Source organism: Culex quinquefasciatus, chromosome 2 (genome assembly GCF_015732765.1).
Source record: "Culex quinquefasciatus strain JHB chromosome 2, VPISU_Cqui_1.0_pri_paternal, whole genome shotgun sequence".
NCBI classification, from domain to species: Eukaryota; Metazoa; Arthropoda; class Insecta; order Diptera; family Culicidae; genus Culex; species Culex quinquefasciatus.
The window spans coordinates 203,851,028-203,866,414 of record NC_051862.1 but is presented as its reverse complement, the minus strand read 5'-3'; the positions used below and the strand labels follow the sequence as shown (position 1 = coordinate 203,866,414).

Sequence of the window (15,387 nt, the reverse complement as noted above, 5' to 3'; positions counted from 1 at the left end):
TTTTAATCACATTTGAACGTGTTACGAGAGATAGTTACGATAAGATAGATTTTTAACACGATATTTGTTTCATATAATCGGGATCAAAGTATGGGTTTTCCATACTATCCCGATTATACAATTAGTTTTATATCAACAAAATCTTAAAAGGTTCACAAAATAGGCATAAACTTAACCTTAATTTCTACACCCAAAGGAAAAATATATCTCAAAATCTGCAACAGTGGATTAGCTGCAGAAAATGTCACATTTTATAACATTTTTTGCAGCAAGCCCGTAGATCATTTTTGCCCGCGTGTAAACATTTCAGCGATCTGCAGTTCTCACCAACACATATAATGCTGGCCCGTCCCCGAGCAACCAAGAAGTTGATGGTTCAATCCTCGTTCTGTTAAAGGTTTTTTTTTTTTGTGAAATACAACCAAACAGCCGTCGGTAATGTCGATAATTGTCGGTAACGGGAAAAAATGTCATACCCCTATATCACAAAAAATGCATGAGGACAGATATATTTTCATGCCGCCATGCATCACAAATATGCGACCGCCGTTTGGGTGAATTAAATAATTCACTTTAAAACTAATTGGTATTTTAAAAATTTCTTTAAAACGATTACTTTGTTTTGTAATGTTAGTTCAAATGCTTACTGATAAGAACTAATTCTTAAATAGATATTATTGTTTCATTACTTTTGGTTTAGAGATTCGTCAAAAATCAATATCATTATCAATATTTACTAGGCAATCAACTACAGTAGTTGTTCGGTAACTGGCCGTTGTTTAACTGGGCTGCTTTTTAACTGGGCGCTCGATAACTGGGCCGTAGTCCAGTTAAAAAACAGACAAACGTCAAAAAACCAAAACAAACCAAAATGACCAAAGGGTTAATGGATGCAAAAATTATGTTCAATAATAAAAAAAAACTTTTTCAAACTTTTTTTTAGTTTTAAATCACAATTAATTTAAAATGAAAAGAAAGCATTGTAAATAAATTTGATTAACTTTTTTTTTAATATTTCATCAAGAAAATATTATGCATCGATGGTCCCCTCGTTATATTTCGTTCAGCCCAGTTAGCAAGCAGCATTCGGTGACTGGGCTACGTTCTCAGCCCAGTTACCGAACATGTACTGTATTAAAATTGGGGTCCAAACCAAAATGGGGTCGCAGAACTCAAATTTGATGTTAAAAACAAGAAAATAAAAAAAATTGTTCGTGATTTGATTACACTGACCTACAGAAAATGACAAAAATGACTGTGCGAGGGGAAGCATGATGTTTAAGATCCCCAGAAACAGGTGCATTTTGAATGTTTCAAAAATATTTTAACAGGGCCGAATGGGTTTTTCCAAAGTTTGAATGAAGAATTAGGGGGTTTCTCCGTTGCTTACAATCCAAAAAAAAATCATGCAAAGTGTCTGTGGACCTTAAACTTCATGCTTCCACTCGAGTTAAGTCTGCGCAGAAATTTTGTTGGTCGGTGTTATCCGAATTCCCATACAAACCTTCGGATAATCGAAACATCAGACAATCGAGGCTTCGAATAATCGAGTCTGTGTTTCTTGTACCATTTAAATCGGGGAAAATTTCGGACAGTTTTGTGCATTTCAATTTGATAAAAATTTACCTGACCGATCATTTCGTCAAACGTTTATGTTTATAAAAGATTTTTAATTTTTTTTATAAGATTCAAACAATTCTAAACGATTCTATTTGAATTTCACAAGACGCAATTCTGTTATCACTCACACAAAAAATAACTGCGCATTTCTGTTAAATCCCATTACGCAATAAGAAAATTTATGTTTCCTTTTGATTTTCCCAAACACGTGCCCCTTTCCCTAAAACCCGCCGGAACACAAAAGTTCTTTCCCCTCGCTATGATAGAGCATGGTGCAGAAAAAAAACCCCCGAGAATCACCAAAACCGGTCCCGTTCGTCGCCTATTGCCACGGTCTTGGCGCGTTGTCGTCTCTCTTCTGCTGTAGCCGAGGGAGCTCTCAGCTCAACTCTGCTCAGTTCAGCTTTGGCAGTCGCGCGCGAACTGAGGCGTTTTCAGTGTGATGCAAACCCTCAGCTGGGATGGTCGGAAAATTCCCTCGGTACGGCGGATCAGTACTCGGTGCGGTGCGTAACAAAAATTGAGTGTTCTAAGTGAAAAAAAAAACTTAATGGTTCAGGAAGGTTCTGAGTTTATTTGAAGTATTTATTTTGTCATAAAAAGTGTGCTAAAGTGACTAAAATTAAGTTAAGGTTTAACAGTTATTAAAAATAAGTTAACTCGTTTGATGTCATAAAAACGTGAGGTGTAATCGTCGTTCCAACAGCTGACCAGCTGAAGAAGAAGCCGGTTGTGTTGAGTCTAGAGAGCGAGTGCAACAGTCGTCCGGCATACCATGTGATTAACTCCAACCGTTGAAACCTAGCGTATGAGTCTGCAGTATAATCCTGTGCTAAAACCAAAGTGGCAGCGAAAAAAAGTCGCCAGTGAAGCTAAACAAAAATTGCTGTTTGGAAAAAATAGATTAGGTCAGAGCTCGAAGCCAGCCTACCTACAAACCTGTGAAAGTACACGCTGAAGCCAATCAACAGGTGTGGTGAATTGGAGCTGGAGCGGTTGAACCCGACCCCAATCAACCGCCAACCGACGATCGACGGCAGCAAAAAGTGTTTTGCGCGCGGAAACAAGTTCGAGTTACCACCGAAATTAGCTAATCGATATTGATTAATTGGAGCCCTTGGAACCGTTTTTTTTTTTTGTTTTGCGGGAGGGTTTCTTTCCGGAACGCGAGAAGTCACCTTTTGAAGGGAAAAGACTGGTTTTAGACTGACAACAACAAATTTAGAGCAATGGATCCGTTGAGGTAATGTACCTTGGTTGTGACGGGAGTTTAAAATAGTTTTTCTTGCTTCAGTTTATTTTCAAAGAATATACATTTGCAACAACTATATTTTAGATGTCGGGAATTTTTTTCAAATGAAAAAATTGTTTAAAATATTTTCTCATCAATATAACGATTTGAAAAAAAAAAATTTGTGAGAATTTGCAAAAAGGTTGAAAATAGGACCGAATCATACCAAACATATACGAGAAACAAGGGAAGTGCATTCAAAACAACGAAGCATACAAAGTTAGGAAACTTCTTTCTAAAAATCAAATTAAATAAGTTAGAACCATTTTGATCTTAAGCAATTCTCCCCGAATTCTGGAAATGGATTTAATTTGTATTTTTTTATTGGCGCAAAACCCATACAAGTTTCGCCACTGTCACTGTGTTTTTAATCTAATTTCTCAAATCAGGAATTTTACTGGTACTTTTGTACCCGACTCTCTCCGAGTTCAATGAAACTTTGTAGACATGTTATCCTAGGCCTATCCAGTTTTTTAAGCGAAGATGGCGTTCGAATGTTGAACGACCGAAATGTCAAAATCGCGCAGTAGCACCAACATTAGAAAAAAAATGCGGCTGTCATGCCATGGCACACTTTTTTCGGAATATTGGTACCACTGCGTGATTTTGACATTTCGGGCTTTCACCATTCGAACGCCATTTTCGCTTAAAAAGCTAGATATAAGCCCTTTTTGTGTAGGGGAAGGTGGGGCAAGACGACCATATGGGGCAAGAGGAACAATCGCTCGTAAGGCCGTAATTTTTACAATTTTGATTATTTCCAGTATGAGGAATTGTTGCTAGCAATTCATAACCGCCAAAACGACGTAAACGTTACGGGGAATAGGATTCAATTAAGTTTTTTTAAACCTTTGTTTTCTTATAATATTTGGAAAGTACAAAATAAGGCTTAGGGTTCGTTTTAAGGCTCATTTTATCAAAATTATATTTTTCCTAGATCAGTAGTGTCCCTACCAATGACTTGCACGTATTATAAAGTATGATTTATGTTTTGGTTATGTAGAGAGTAGAGCGTCCAATTTCCCGGAGTTACTGATTTCCCGGGAAACGGGAAATTTTCAATCAATTTCCCGGGAAATCCCGGGAATTCCCGGGAAATTTTAAATATATTGAAAATTGTTTCTGAACTTGTTTCTGATTAATATTATGCAAAAAATTGTAAAGGACAGCGACTTTAACGGTTAAAATAAGTGTCTAATAACTGTTTGAATGCATGTAAAAAATCAAACAGCTAAAAAAAATGTGTATATTTTTTTTCAAATTGCAATAAATCAAGTACAATAAATCAAAAAAGTATCTCAGGTATTTTTTAATGGGAAGTAATTTTTTATCAAGTGAGTAAAATGAATCCATATTCAAAAATCACAATTCTTTTAAACTTGTTTGAGAGAGTGTGGTTTGACCAATACCCATATTGGAAATGAAAAAAAAACATGCAGACATTATTTTTTTCATGACAAATATCTTATCTAAAATAGGTCATACTGGTTTCAGCTCTTCAACAAAATGGTACAGATTTTTATTATTTCCTTAAAGCCATACTTCTCGTGTTTGTTTTACTTCAAGTTTTGAATAAATAACTTTTTCAATTTTTTAACACCTCTCAAACCATACAAAGTAGTCTTTTAATGATTTTTTAAAGGTTTCATTATACCACATGATTTTGAAGTTTATAATTGACCTCGTTTGAAAGTTTTTTCATGGCACAAAAACGTAGTTCAAATTGTACGAACATCTCATTTGATCATAGTAAACAAAAAATGTTAAAAAAAACTCTCTATCTTACTTTGGCAGTAAGGGGTCTATATATTTTTTTAACGAAATAACACCAGTAATTCTATAAAAAAAAATCATATCTATATTGTAGTAAATCATTTTCATTATGCAAGATCCTTTTTCAGTTGATTCAGAAATTAATATCATCAAAAATAAATGTCGATATCAAAATTTCTGATAATCTCATACATATATGAACTTAACAATGAATATAATTAAACAAAATAATGATGATTTTTTTCCTCATTTTTTTTTTTCAGAGCATTTTCAAAATATTTGTTCCAACAAGTTATGAAATTGTATGCTTTCGCTTGAATTTCGGGAATTCCCGGGAAATTTACAAATTTCCCGGGAAACGGGAAATATTTTTTTCCGGTAAATCCCGGGAATTCCCGGGAATTTTTTTTCCCGGGACGGGAAATTGGACGCTCTAGTAGAGAGCTTTTAAAAAATCTTGTTTAAGTGGGTCAAGTGTACCATCTGGATTTTTAGTATGGAAAAAATTACGAATTGCTGCAGCAACATATTTTATTGTGAAAAAATACATAAAAGTTCTTAAAATCTGATAAACAATTGTTTAAAAAATTGTCCATACACGATATAATAATATCATGAAAATTTATTATTTATCACAAGTATCATCTAAGTAATATTTTTTCCGTAAAAACTGTTAAATCTATAGTAAAATATTATTTTTTTAATCTAAAAATGAAAGAAACGTTTTAAATACATCCTAATCTGATGTATCTAAGTGATAATAGTTCAATTGTTAGTAAATTAGCATGTTTTTTCATGCATTGTTCCTCTTGCCCCAACGGGTTGTTCGTCTTGCCCCACTAGTTGAGTAGAACGTACAAAAAATCAAAAATTTTAAAATCATTTTTTTACATTAAAAAACAGATTTTTTTTAAACTTGTTCTATCAAAGTCTCAGTCAAGACCTGGAATAAGATGATTCTAAAAAATCCGACAGATTTTTTAACGTTTTTAATGGGTTATAACGAGCATTTCCTTAGCTTGTTACACTTGCCCCATTTTCTCCTATATGGAGCCAATTGTACTCGAAAATAACAGAAAAGCGTAAGTAATTTAAATATTTTTAATATTTTTGTATTTTGCAATTTAAAAATTACTATATCTCGAAGCCGTTGCATCGTACCAAAAAACTGTAGGAAATTGGACGGGCTTTTTGAAAAAAAAAAACACTGAAATAAAAATACACGCTATTTCAATGAGATTTTTTTTTAATTTAATTTTATGATGTCACGATGTTTTTTCGTTCAAAATTTGTGAGGAAATAGCCTAAGATGTTAAAAGACTGACGAAAAATGCAGGATGGTATGTATTTAAATAACTTACGCCCTTCTAAAATGTTATTTTCGAGTACAATTGGCTCCATACACACAAAAATAGCTTAGATAGGTCTAGTATAACATGTCTACCAAGTTTCATTGAAATCGGAGAAGGTCGGGTACAAAAGTACCAGAAAAATTCCTGATTTGAGCTGGAATTGCTAAATCGAAAAGTGATTTACAGAAATTTTGATAATGTGCACCGTTTTAAAGTTAAAGCCACTTAAAGTATGATTAAAACTTGAAATGTGCAGTTTTCAGATTTTTTAAAAATAATGTTCTCGAGTAACCATTTTTGAAATTTTTTTTTTCGAGGTGGAGGTAAAGAAAAAAGTAAAAGGAAAATTGAAACTTTCAAATTCTCATTTAGCAATTAACGGTCCAATTTTAAATATAAAAAAAATAAACAATTGTAAATTTTTGAGATCTACTCGATAAAAAATCTTATATTTTTTAGAATCAGCTCACATTAGAAAAAGGCGTAATAATGAATATTTGATCCGAATGCAAATTTCATTTAACATTAAAAACTGTAGTCATTTTTTTCTGTTTTTTTTTCACAGGATCTAAGACTCAAAACAAATAAATAAGTTACATAAAAAATTGGCAAGAAAAAACCTTATACCTGTTGTTTTTTTGAATAATCTTCATCCTTACCAACAACTTTGCCGAAGACTCCAAATCGATCAGAAAATTTCTTAATAAGATAAAGATTTTTATATATTTACGTACCATTTTTGTATTGAGCCAATGACACAAAATAGCTTCTTTGGTCACAGGGAAGTCCCCCAAAAAGTATGAACTTTTTAAAATAATACAAATATAATCCATTTCCAGAATTTGGGGAGAATTGCTCCTATATTTTGTGTTGGCTCATTAAGGTAACCTACGTCGGATTAGGGTGATCAAAAAATGGCAATTTGCGTCGATTTTCGCAAAAAAAAACACATTTTTTTCAAAAAATCATAACTTCCGATTTCAGCACTCATGAACGCAAATGAAAGGTTATTAGTTGGGCTTTCGAGGATTCGAGGATCTAAAAAGCTAACCTAACATTTGAAAAGGTAATATAAAACATTAAAATGCCATTTGGGATATAGACTAAAGAGCATAAGTCTGCAAATATTTTATATTTATATTTATTTATATTTATTTATATTTATATTTATTTATTTGAAAAATTTGAGCATAAATGTAAATTGCATTACAACCAATTAAAAAGTCTCAATCGTCACTGTCCGTTTTGGACATTTTAATGATCCCATAAAACTCCTGTAATAGATACCACGACCATTTTGTGTCAAGCACTCTGCGCGTCGTCGTACAAGGTGGTAATAAAATCTCTCTCTCTCATTTGAATACACATAAGTAAGCTAACTTTGAAGGTTTTGCGCGAAAACAATCAACCCATAAAATTCAAAAGGAATAACCAACCCAAAGTCAGCATCCCAAATCAAGTAGCATCCCCCGAACATGACTTCTCGGAAGTTTACTTCGTAACGCGAAGTTCTAAATGCTTTGAAGATGAAAACCCCCGCCCCGTTGCCATCTGACATTTACATTCCGTCCCACCACGAGTAGCTGCCAAAGTCAAAAGCCGGGAAATCCAATAAAACAAGCAAGGCAGAGAGAGGCAATAAACCGTCACGTGGGATGATGAATTACTTTGTTTTGGACGGCTTTGCGAAAACAGACAATTTCTCGTTACACACAATTTTAGATAGAGAAGGAGGGCAATCTGCGTTCGACGAAGTATTTCGACTCGAAATGGGTCAACGCGATTTGCTTTGTTAATTGAAATTCTTTGTAAATAGAAACTGATTGGTTTTATGCGATTTCTACTGCTAAAGCAACAGTTTCAGCAAGGACCTTTTTCTAATCAATTTCAAAGAAATTTATTACATTGAGATGCGTGCCAACATCACAACCGAAGCTTATTTCCTTGAAAAGTTTTCTCCGTTTAAAACAGGGGAAAAAAAGAAAATGCTTTCCCACAGAGCGTATATAGAAGAGAACCCGTCGTTGGCGACAGTCAGACTGTCACTGCTTTGTGAGTTCAGCCGTAAAGGACCGTGAAAATGGCTGTTCATGGCCAGCAACAGCCGCAGCAACAGCAGCTGGGTTGAACTGGGTCAACAGTTTGGCTTTGGGGAGGATTACAAACAGTCAGTCAGGAAACAGAAAACAGAATCATCAATGAAATCATCCTCAGAACAAGACAAACAAAAACAACTCACCGTGATTGAATGTAAATTTCATGTGTTTTTTCTTTTCTTTTTTTTCTATCGTTTCAGTATCGGATCGAGTGTTTTAAGTCTTCACCAACGGTAAGTAGTAATGGAGAGTACTATGAACGGAATGATGCATCGACTGACTCACAATGACAATGACTTGCTTTTTTATATTGCAAAAGAAATGCTATCAGTACCAAGCATTTTTCTATCTTAAATATATCAGTATATTTGTTGAATTTCTCTTATTTTTCCATCACAGTTTATTAAATTGAAATAAATCTATTTAAAACTGTAAATTCATTCGAATAATTTTGAAAACGTGTTGTTTTATGTGTTACGATATCCTTTAAGCATAAATTGTGCCCCAAGACAAGGATTTTTTTATTAATTCATGTCTATGTGAGAATTTGTATAATCTTATCACATTCAAATTAAATAAGTAATTAAAAATACTAATTATCAAAAAATAAAACCAAATAACAATATGCGTTTGATAAAAAATTACCGTTTAACTATTCAAATATCAGTTTGTACCGTAAACCAGGGTGACATTGACAGGATTTGAAATCTTTTTTCTAATATTATTCAACTGGTAGGGCAGTTTCATGATTTCTAATCTAATCTAATCGAACACAAGCACAGCCAGTCCGAAGAAAGCATCCTGGAAGAACTTGAGGTTAGATTACGCCCCAAGTTCTTTCTTGTCAATATTAATTATTGCAGTACACTTGAGTAACCCCGAAGATGTATTGCATAAATTAAAGTGGCCAGGCCTACTGCGTTGCATTAACCGCAGAGACAGATTCTGTGAACGGAGCACATTTCACAGAATCTACAGGGGAGGAAAGATGCGTGGACATACCGTACCAAACGCTCCTGTTTACAGTTTCATATGTGTTTTGTATAATCTGTTAAGTGTAAAATATAGTGTGGTTATATAATCAATTAAATATAATAATGCAATATAATGATCATTTAATAAAATCCCTTCACCTATATATAATAACCACGCACCCAAGCACACAAACAGCGACACAAAAGAAATGAAAATGAGCATGCAAAAACAAGACAGCGCGTCCCCGTGGTCAGCGCACTAATCCTGGTAGGACAGTTTCATGATTTATATTTTAAAAACATGTACTGTGCTGGATTGCTCAATTTCCATTTTGTGTATGTTTTTTGGATGTTTTTTCTATGGTGCATTAAAAATATTTTCTTTGAATTTTTTAACCAGGGTAATTTTTAAAGTCACATTATTCTCACAAATGTCAGCCGAAAAGTGAGCAAATTAAATTAATATCGTCAAATTGATCATAAGTGAGGTTTCTTTAAATGTTTCATTAGAATAATGAACAGTGAAATGTTTGTTTAACTAAGTTTATTAACTTTTAATAATAAAGCTATTAAAAAATCGTGTAATTTTTTTTTTTAAATAAGGTTCATGTTTGATCAAAATTTATTAGAAATCATAAAAATTTCAATTTTTGTTGATTAGATTTGCTTTAATTAGATTACACTACAACCCAGATTTACGCCTAGGCGCTCTCTGGAACGACGCATCATTTTTGCAATCTTTCATAAAACAAATAACAAAAAATAATCAATTAATACGTATTGTGCAGATTTACAAATTGCTTTTAAAAGAATTATACATGTAATCGAGAAATTTAAAAAGAAATATGAAAATGCCTATAAATCTGAAGTTATTTTATATTTTTGGTTATATAAAACATAACCGTAACATAGAAACTAATTTTAGCTGTTTTCAGTGTAAAATTTTAGAGTTTTTTTTTCGTGTGTTTTAATCCGATAGTGAAGTCCATTTTCCGATTTGAGATCATTTTTATTGGTAATTAAAAAAAAAACATAGCACTTAGAGAACTTTTTATCAATCTATTTATCAGTATTGAAATATATATATAACTTTAAAGTTAACTTACTTTTGAAACTTTACAATATTTGTTTAAAACTACTTTTTGATGTTCTTTGAACACTTCTCTACCAAGTTCAGTTTGATTTAATATCATTCTGTTTGAATTTAATTCTTTTTCATAAATAATTTTTACTTTTGGCACCATTTTTCTCCAAATTTCTATTACAACATGTATTTTTAAGCCAAAGTTAGATCAACGTTTGAGCTTCCAAACCGTGCATAATGCTCGAAGTTTCCTAGAGCATGAGCATGAGCATGAGCATGAGAGACCACCCATGGTTGTCCTTCTCCGTTGCTGAACAGAACCGTAATATCCTTTCAGCACTACTGATCATAGGCTTCGACTATCAAGTGGTATTTCCCTTATCAACAGCATGTATGAATGCGCTGAAAAGATAAAACACCATGACTTCCAAAACAAGATCAGTTGCGAATAGGTAACAGTAATTGGCCACCAACGGCGCCCGCCATGTCAGTTTGTAGATCTCGATTTTAAGGTACGGGAATGTTAGTTAGCGCAGGTTGCTACTAGGGCAGCTGATTTACTCTGTGCTTACACCCCACGAGCGCCAGGAACCTGAAAATTGGTTAGTAGGATAGGGTGTTTGGTCAGGATTCATCATAGAAGATGATGATGCGACCCAAAATCATTGTGTTTGTTGAAAGGTATTATATTTTATCCTCAAGGTAAACACTCGGTTGCTGCGGATGAGACATTTCCCGTTTAACTGTTTTTAAATTTTTAATGAAATGGTTTAATCTTAGACAGCCGGCTGTGGAAAGATAAAACCAAATAATATTTATTTATAAAATGAGGTGTTAAACGCAATGCTGCAATGATAGCGTAGTCTGATTTGTAATTATATAATCATTTAGTTCATGAATTTGTTACGGAATAGACGCGACGAACTCAATCATCAAGTGCCTTCCTATCTTCTTTCTGTTAGCTAGATAAGGTATTGATTTTCGTTGCCTCTCGAGCTACGATGCTATGGAGAGGGCTTAACACACAAACAACCGACGTCGAGCCCTCCGAGCTACGGAGCTATGGGAAGGTCTTTTCAACACAAAAAAGGCTCGCGCACCACACGACGTTCTTGATGAATCAAAATAATTTTGTTACGCGATAAACCTAACGAACTCGGATCGTTTTTATCGAAAGCTATATCACAATTCACGACAAAATGCGAAACAAAAGGCACACACAAAAAAAATCACTTTTCTCTCCGAATATTGTTTTACGACCACGCGCTCCCTTTGCCAGTTATGCACTCCGTGCATAATGCTCGAAGTTTCCTAGAAAATGAAAAGGTGATAAGTCTCAAAATAAAATAAAGCCTATCACTGCGAATGAGCTAAAAACACAAATAATGATCCTTTTAAATTGTTAGGCTTGATTTTAAAATTTTGAAAAATATGTTTGCAAAAAATTGGAAAATTTCTCACATTTCTGCAGAGCTATCTCTGAAACTCTTTGTCCGATTTTTTTAGTTAAAAATTTTTTAACTAAAAATGAAAATGTGGAGAATTTTCTGAGCTATTTGAAAAACAAAGCAAAATCTAAAAACTATTTTGAAATTTGACCCTAAAATGGCCATATTTTGAAAAAAGTGCATTTTATCGAAAAGAAATGCTAAGAAATTTCGAATGCTAATTAGATTTTACTTTTCAAAATAATTATTGAAAATGTTTTAGAGTGCATTTTAAATATTTTTGAAAGGTAATTATTTTTGAAGAAATGTCACCTTCAGATAGTTTCTGTGGCTAAAAAGTTGCTTTTTTGGACTTCTAATACATATGTCATAAAATAAAATTATTTTTTTTGGAAAAGTTTATTTTTAATTTGCTGAAATCATCATCACCCTTCTCAATAAACTGATTTTCTAATAAAGTTATTCTAGTTCTCTCATTCCTAAATTGATTTTTTTTGATTTCATTGAAACTTTGTTCATGAAAGAAGAAATTTTGCATAATATGTTTTTTCATACATTTTTTTTTGTCATACAAAATGAGCATGTCAATACACTCAAACCCCGATGGTTTGACAGTAACTGTTGTCAAACGAACGGGGTCACTTTTTAGTTTGACACTCCTTTTACAGGGAGTTCACACACACTATTAAACGTTTGTTTTGATAGTGTGCGCGAGCGCCGTGTAAAAAGTGACAGTTCATCACCAACCAACGGAGTACAAACTTAAAAAAGTGTCAAACGAAAAAGTGACCAAACAACGGGGAGTAGGGTGTATCTGTATTTTGAGAAGGGATTTTCTGATCGATTTGGTATCTTCGGCAAAGTTGTAAGTTATGGTTAGGGCTTTTCAGAATAATCGGTACACGAGTTTTTTTCCTGATCAATTATTTCCTATTTGACATTAAAAATTGAATCAAACAAAATTTACCCTTGTTAAAATTATAATCATAATTTTGCTTACAAAAACTTAGCAAAAGTTGTTTAGGTTTTAAGGGAGCATTACTATTACTGATGAAAAGAAATTTCCATTTTTTTAGAGAACTTGAAGATGATTCAATATTCTGCAATACATTACTAAAAGAAGATTAATTTGATGTTTGACCATAACGCTAAGTAAGAACCATTCAACTCGTACCAGATAAACAAACGCATACCCATCTGCTCTAAATCAACATGATCTCAAGCATGGCTAAGCAGTTTCAACTTTTCAGTCTACTGCTGACGACCGCAAACAAACAGCTCACTTATGACGATTTCCAAGGAAACCAAAAAATAAACAGCATCCGTCATTCATTGAAATATGACGATGCAACTGATTTCTGATATGCCGCCCGTTTGAGTTCTTCTAGTTAAAGGCTAGTTTAGTCTAAGACGATATCGACTTGCGTAAACAAACAGACGATTTACTTCATCAGCATCGTCGCATATTCACCGATGTCGAAGGGAAAGTTGTCCTAGATTCTGTGTGTGCATGTGCGCTTCATCGAAACTAATTTTACATCATTACCTCCAACCTCGATATACATCGTACCAAGTTTGTACACCCAGGAAGCTAACTTAAGAGGGCTGCGTTGCACTAATTTTAGTCGCACGTGTGTCGTCTCTATTTGTAGCTCGTCGCAAGGTTGGGGCCATTAATCTCAATACATTTTGATTCGATGGCTTGTAATTGCACCAGATAACATGAAGAATTACAGGACGATAACAAGCTTTTGCGATGTATGAACGATGATAGGCGCGTTCAGACTTTGGGATCATCGCTTTGGTCGTAAAACTCAGACATTATCAAAGTCAAAGCAAATCGAATCGCAGTTTGATCGAGTTCATGAGTTGTTTGTTTGTCCAAAATATCTTTTAGCGTGAGTGGCAATGACGTATGAACTGAAAATAGACCCGGATATTTTGTGTGAAAATATTTTCCACATTCTGATTGATTCGCGAATATCAATCAAAATATTGGTAATTGCTGGCGATGATGGATTTGTTTGAAATAAATTTGATTTAAAAATAGCAAAAGCTAACAACTCTGCCTTCTTGCACAAGAAACAGGTCCAACTAACAGTACTCCACAGCTGACTGGGCTTAGCAGTAGAGTGTGTCAAGTTCTGCAAGATGACCACCGCCAAGATCAGCTGGTTTGTCGTCCCGCTGAAGTGGTGACCACAAGTGACACCGTTTTCTTCCCTCTAGACCTGCAGCTAATAAGTACGACAAGCGTGATTGAATCAATTACAGGCTTCACTGACTCGAGGGGTTCGCCGGGCATAAAATTGCACATCAAAACATACGTGCAAAGTAGATAAATGCGAGTTTAATTGTTGGGTTCGTACTGGCGTCCAACTAGACAAATTGGTTCCAAGTGGTCACGATATTTATGAGACTTGTTGTCCCTTGACTTTTTATTCTTAAATTTAACAGGAAAATAACCCAACTTCATTTAAATCTTCTCAACCACAAGTAAAGTTACTTCTTAATTACCCAGAAGAATACTTTGCAGAATGCTCAATGAAGGCCAAGGTAATTTTGTGTCATTCGATTCACTGGCTTGACTGCGAGCATGCGATAGTGATGACTTCTACTTTATCTGGGGCATGCTTTTTACCCAGAATACCACACCGCGAAGAGTTAAAAGGTCGTCAACACACACACTACGAAAAAAACGTGTAATTTTCGGTTATATTAGATGCACATAACTGGAGCATCAAATCAGACCTAATGTCGCGTTGAATAAAACGTAAAATTACACGACCATAAATCATCAAATGTCGTGTAAAATTACATTTAACGTGACTCCGTTAGGTCGCTTTTCGAATAGGAATCTTAAAATTGTTATTGGAATAAAAAAGCCTGTTAATACTGTCCAAAACAAAAATGTATTTATTGTAACACATCATAATTTTACGACACAACTTAAATCACTGCTCAAAATAGTTTTTCTTCTTCAATTTTCCGCCGGATTTTCACCCTTGGCTTTTGTTCCACTTGAAATCTCTCGGCTTGCGATTTGCAATCAGTCGAACACCCCGCGGGGAGAAGGCATCAAGGTGACAAAACTGGAGAGAACTCACTTCTTGCGCACTACGTTTTAATCCTCTCCGGGAACTTCCACATGGAAAGAAAGTGTTCAGCCAAGAACAAGAAGCGGCTTGCCGGAACAGTTCATCATGGGTGCCTGCCGCAACCTGCCATAAACAAGACGACAAAAAACATCAGCGATCTGTTTCACCACTTAAACATTAATAAACTTACATTTATCTTGAACGGTAGCAGGTTCTGGCCAGTAAAGGTTCAAAATTGAAGATTGTTTCGCCCGATAATGACTGCTGCAACAAAATTCTTAGCGACGTCGAGCATGGCGAACGTTTTGACAGTTCACCAATCGGACGAAAATGTAACGGCTGAAGCGCGTGTAATCGGGTTTCATTTGATGTAGAATTACATCTTATTTGATGCTCCAGTTATGTGCATCAAATAAAGCGTAATATTGGGTTATTTGACCTGTAATTTTAGGTTTTATATAATGTAGAGGAGTACCAATGGGAATTTCATCAATTTACGTCATAATATACATAATTTTACATCGAAAATACGTTTACACGATTCAATAATAGGCCAATTCAACGATTACGTCAAATGTAATATTCCAAATTTTTTAGTGTGCAGTTGGATGTGGTCGTCCAGTATGGGTTGGGTCTGATGCGAAATTATTC

The 15,387-nt window shown here is 34.3% G+C and overlaps 1 protein-coding gene across 1 annotated transcript in view; it reads left to right on the top strand.

The window, feature by feature from the left end:
- The first annotated feature begins 2,043 nt into the window (after positions 1-2,043).
- LOC6054082 (facilitated trehalose transporter Tret1-2 homolog) overlaps positions 2,044-15,387 on the top strand; it is a 33,491-nt gene continuing 20,147 nt past the window's right edge. Inside the window, exons 1-2 of the mRNA XM_038255147.1 lie at positions 2,044-2,863; positions 8,333-8,365. Of these exons, the coding sequence (XP_038111075.1) occupies positions 2,850-2,863; positions 8,333-8,365 (47 nt within the window). The 5' untranslated portion in view covers positions 2,044-2,849. The remainder of the gene's footprint in view (positions 2,864-8,332; positions 8,366-15,387) is intronic.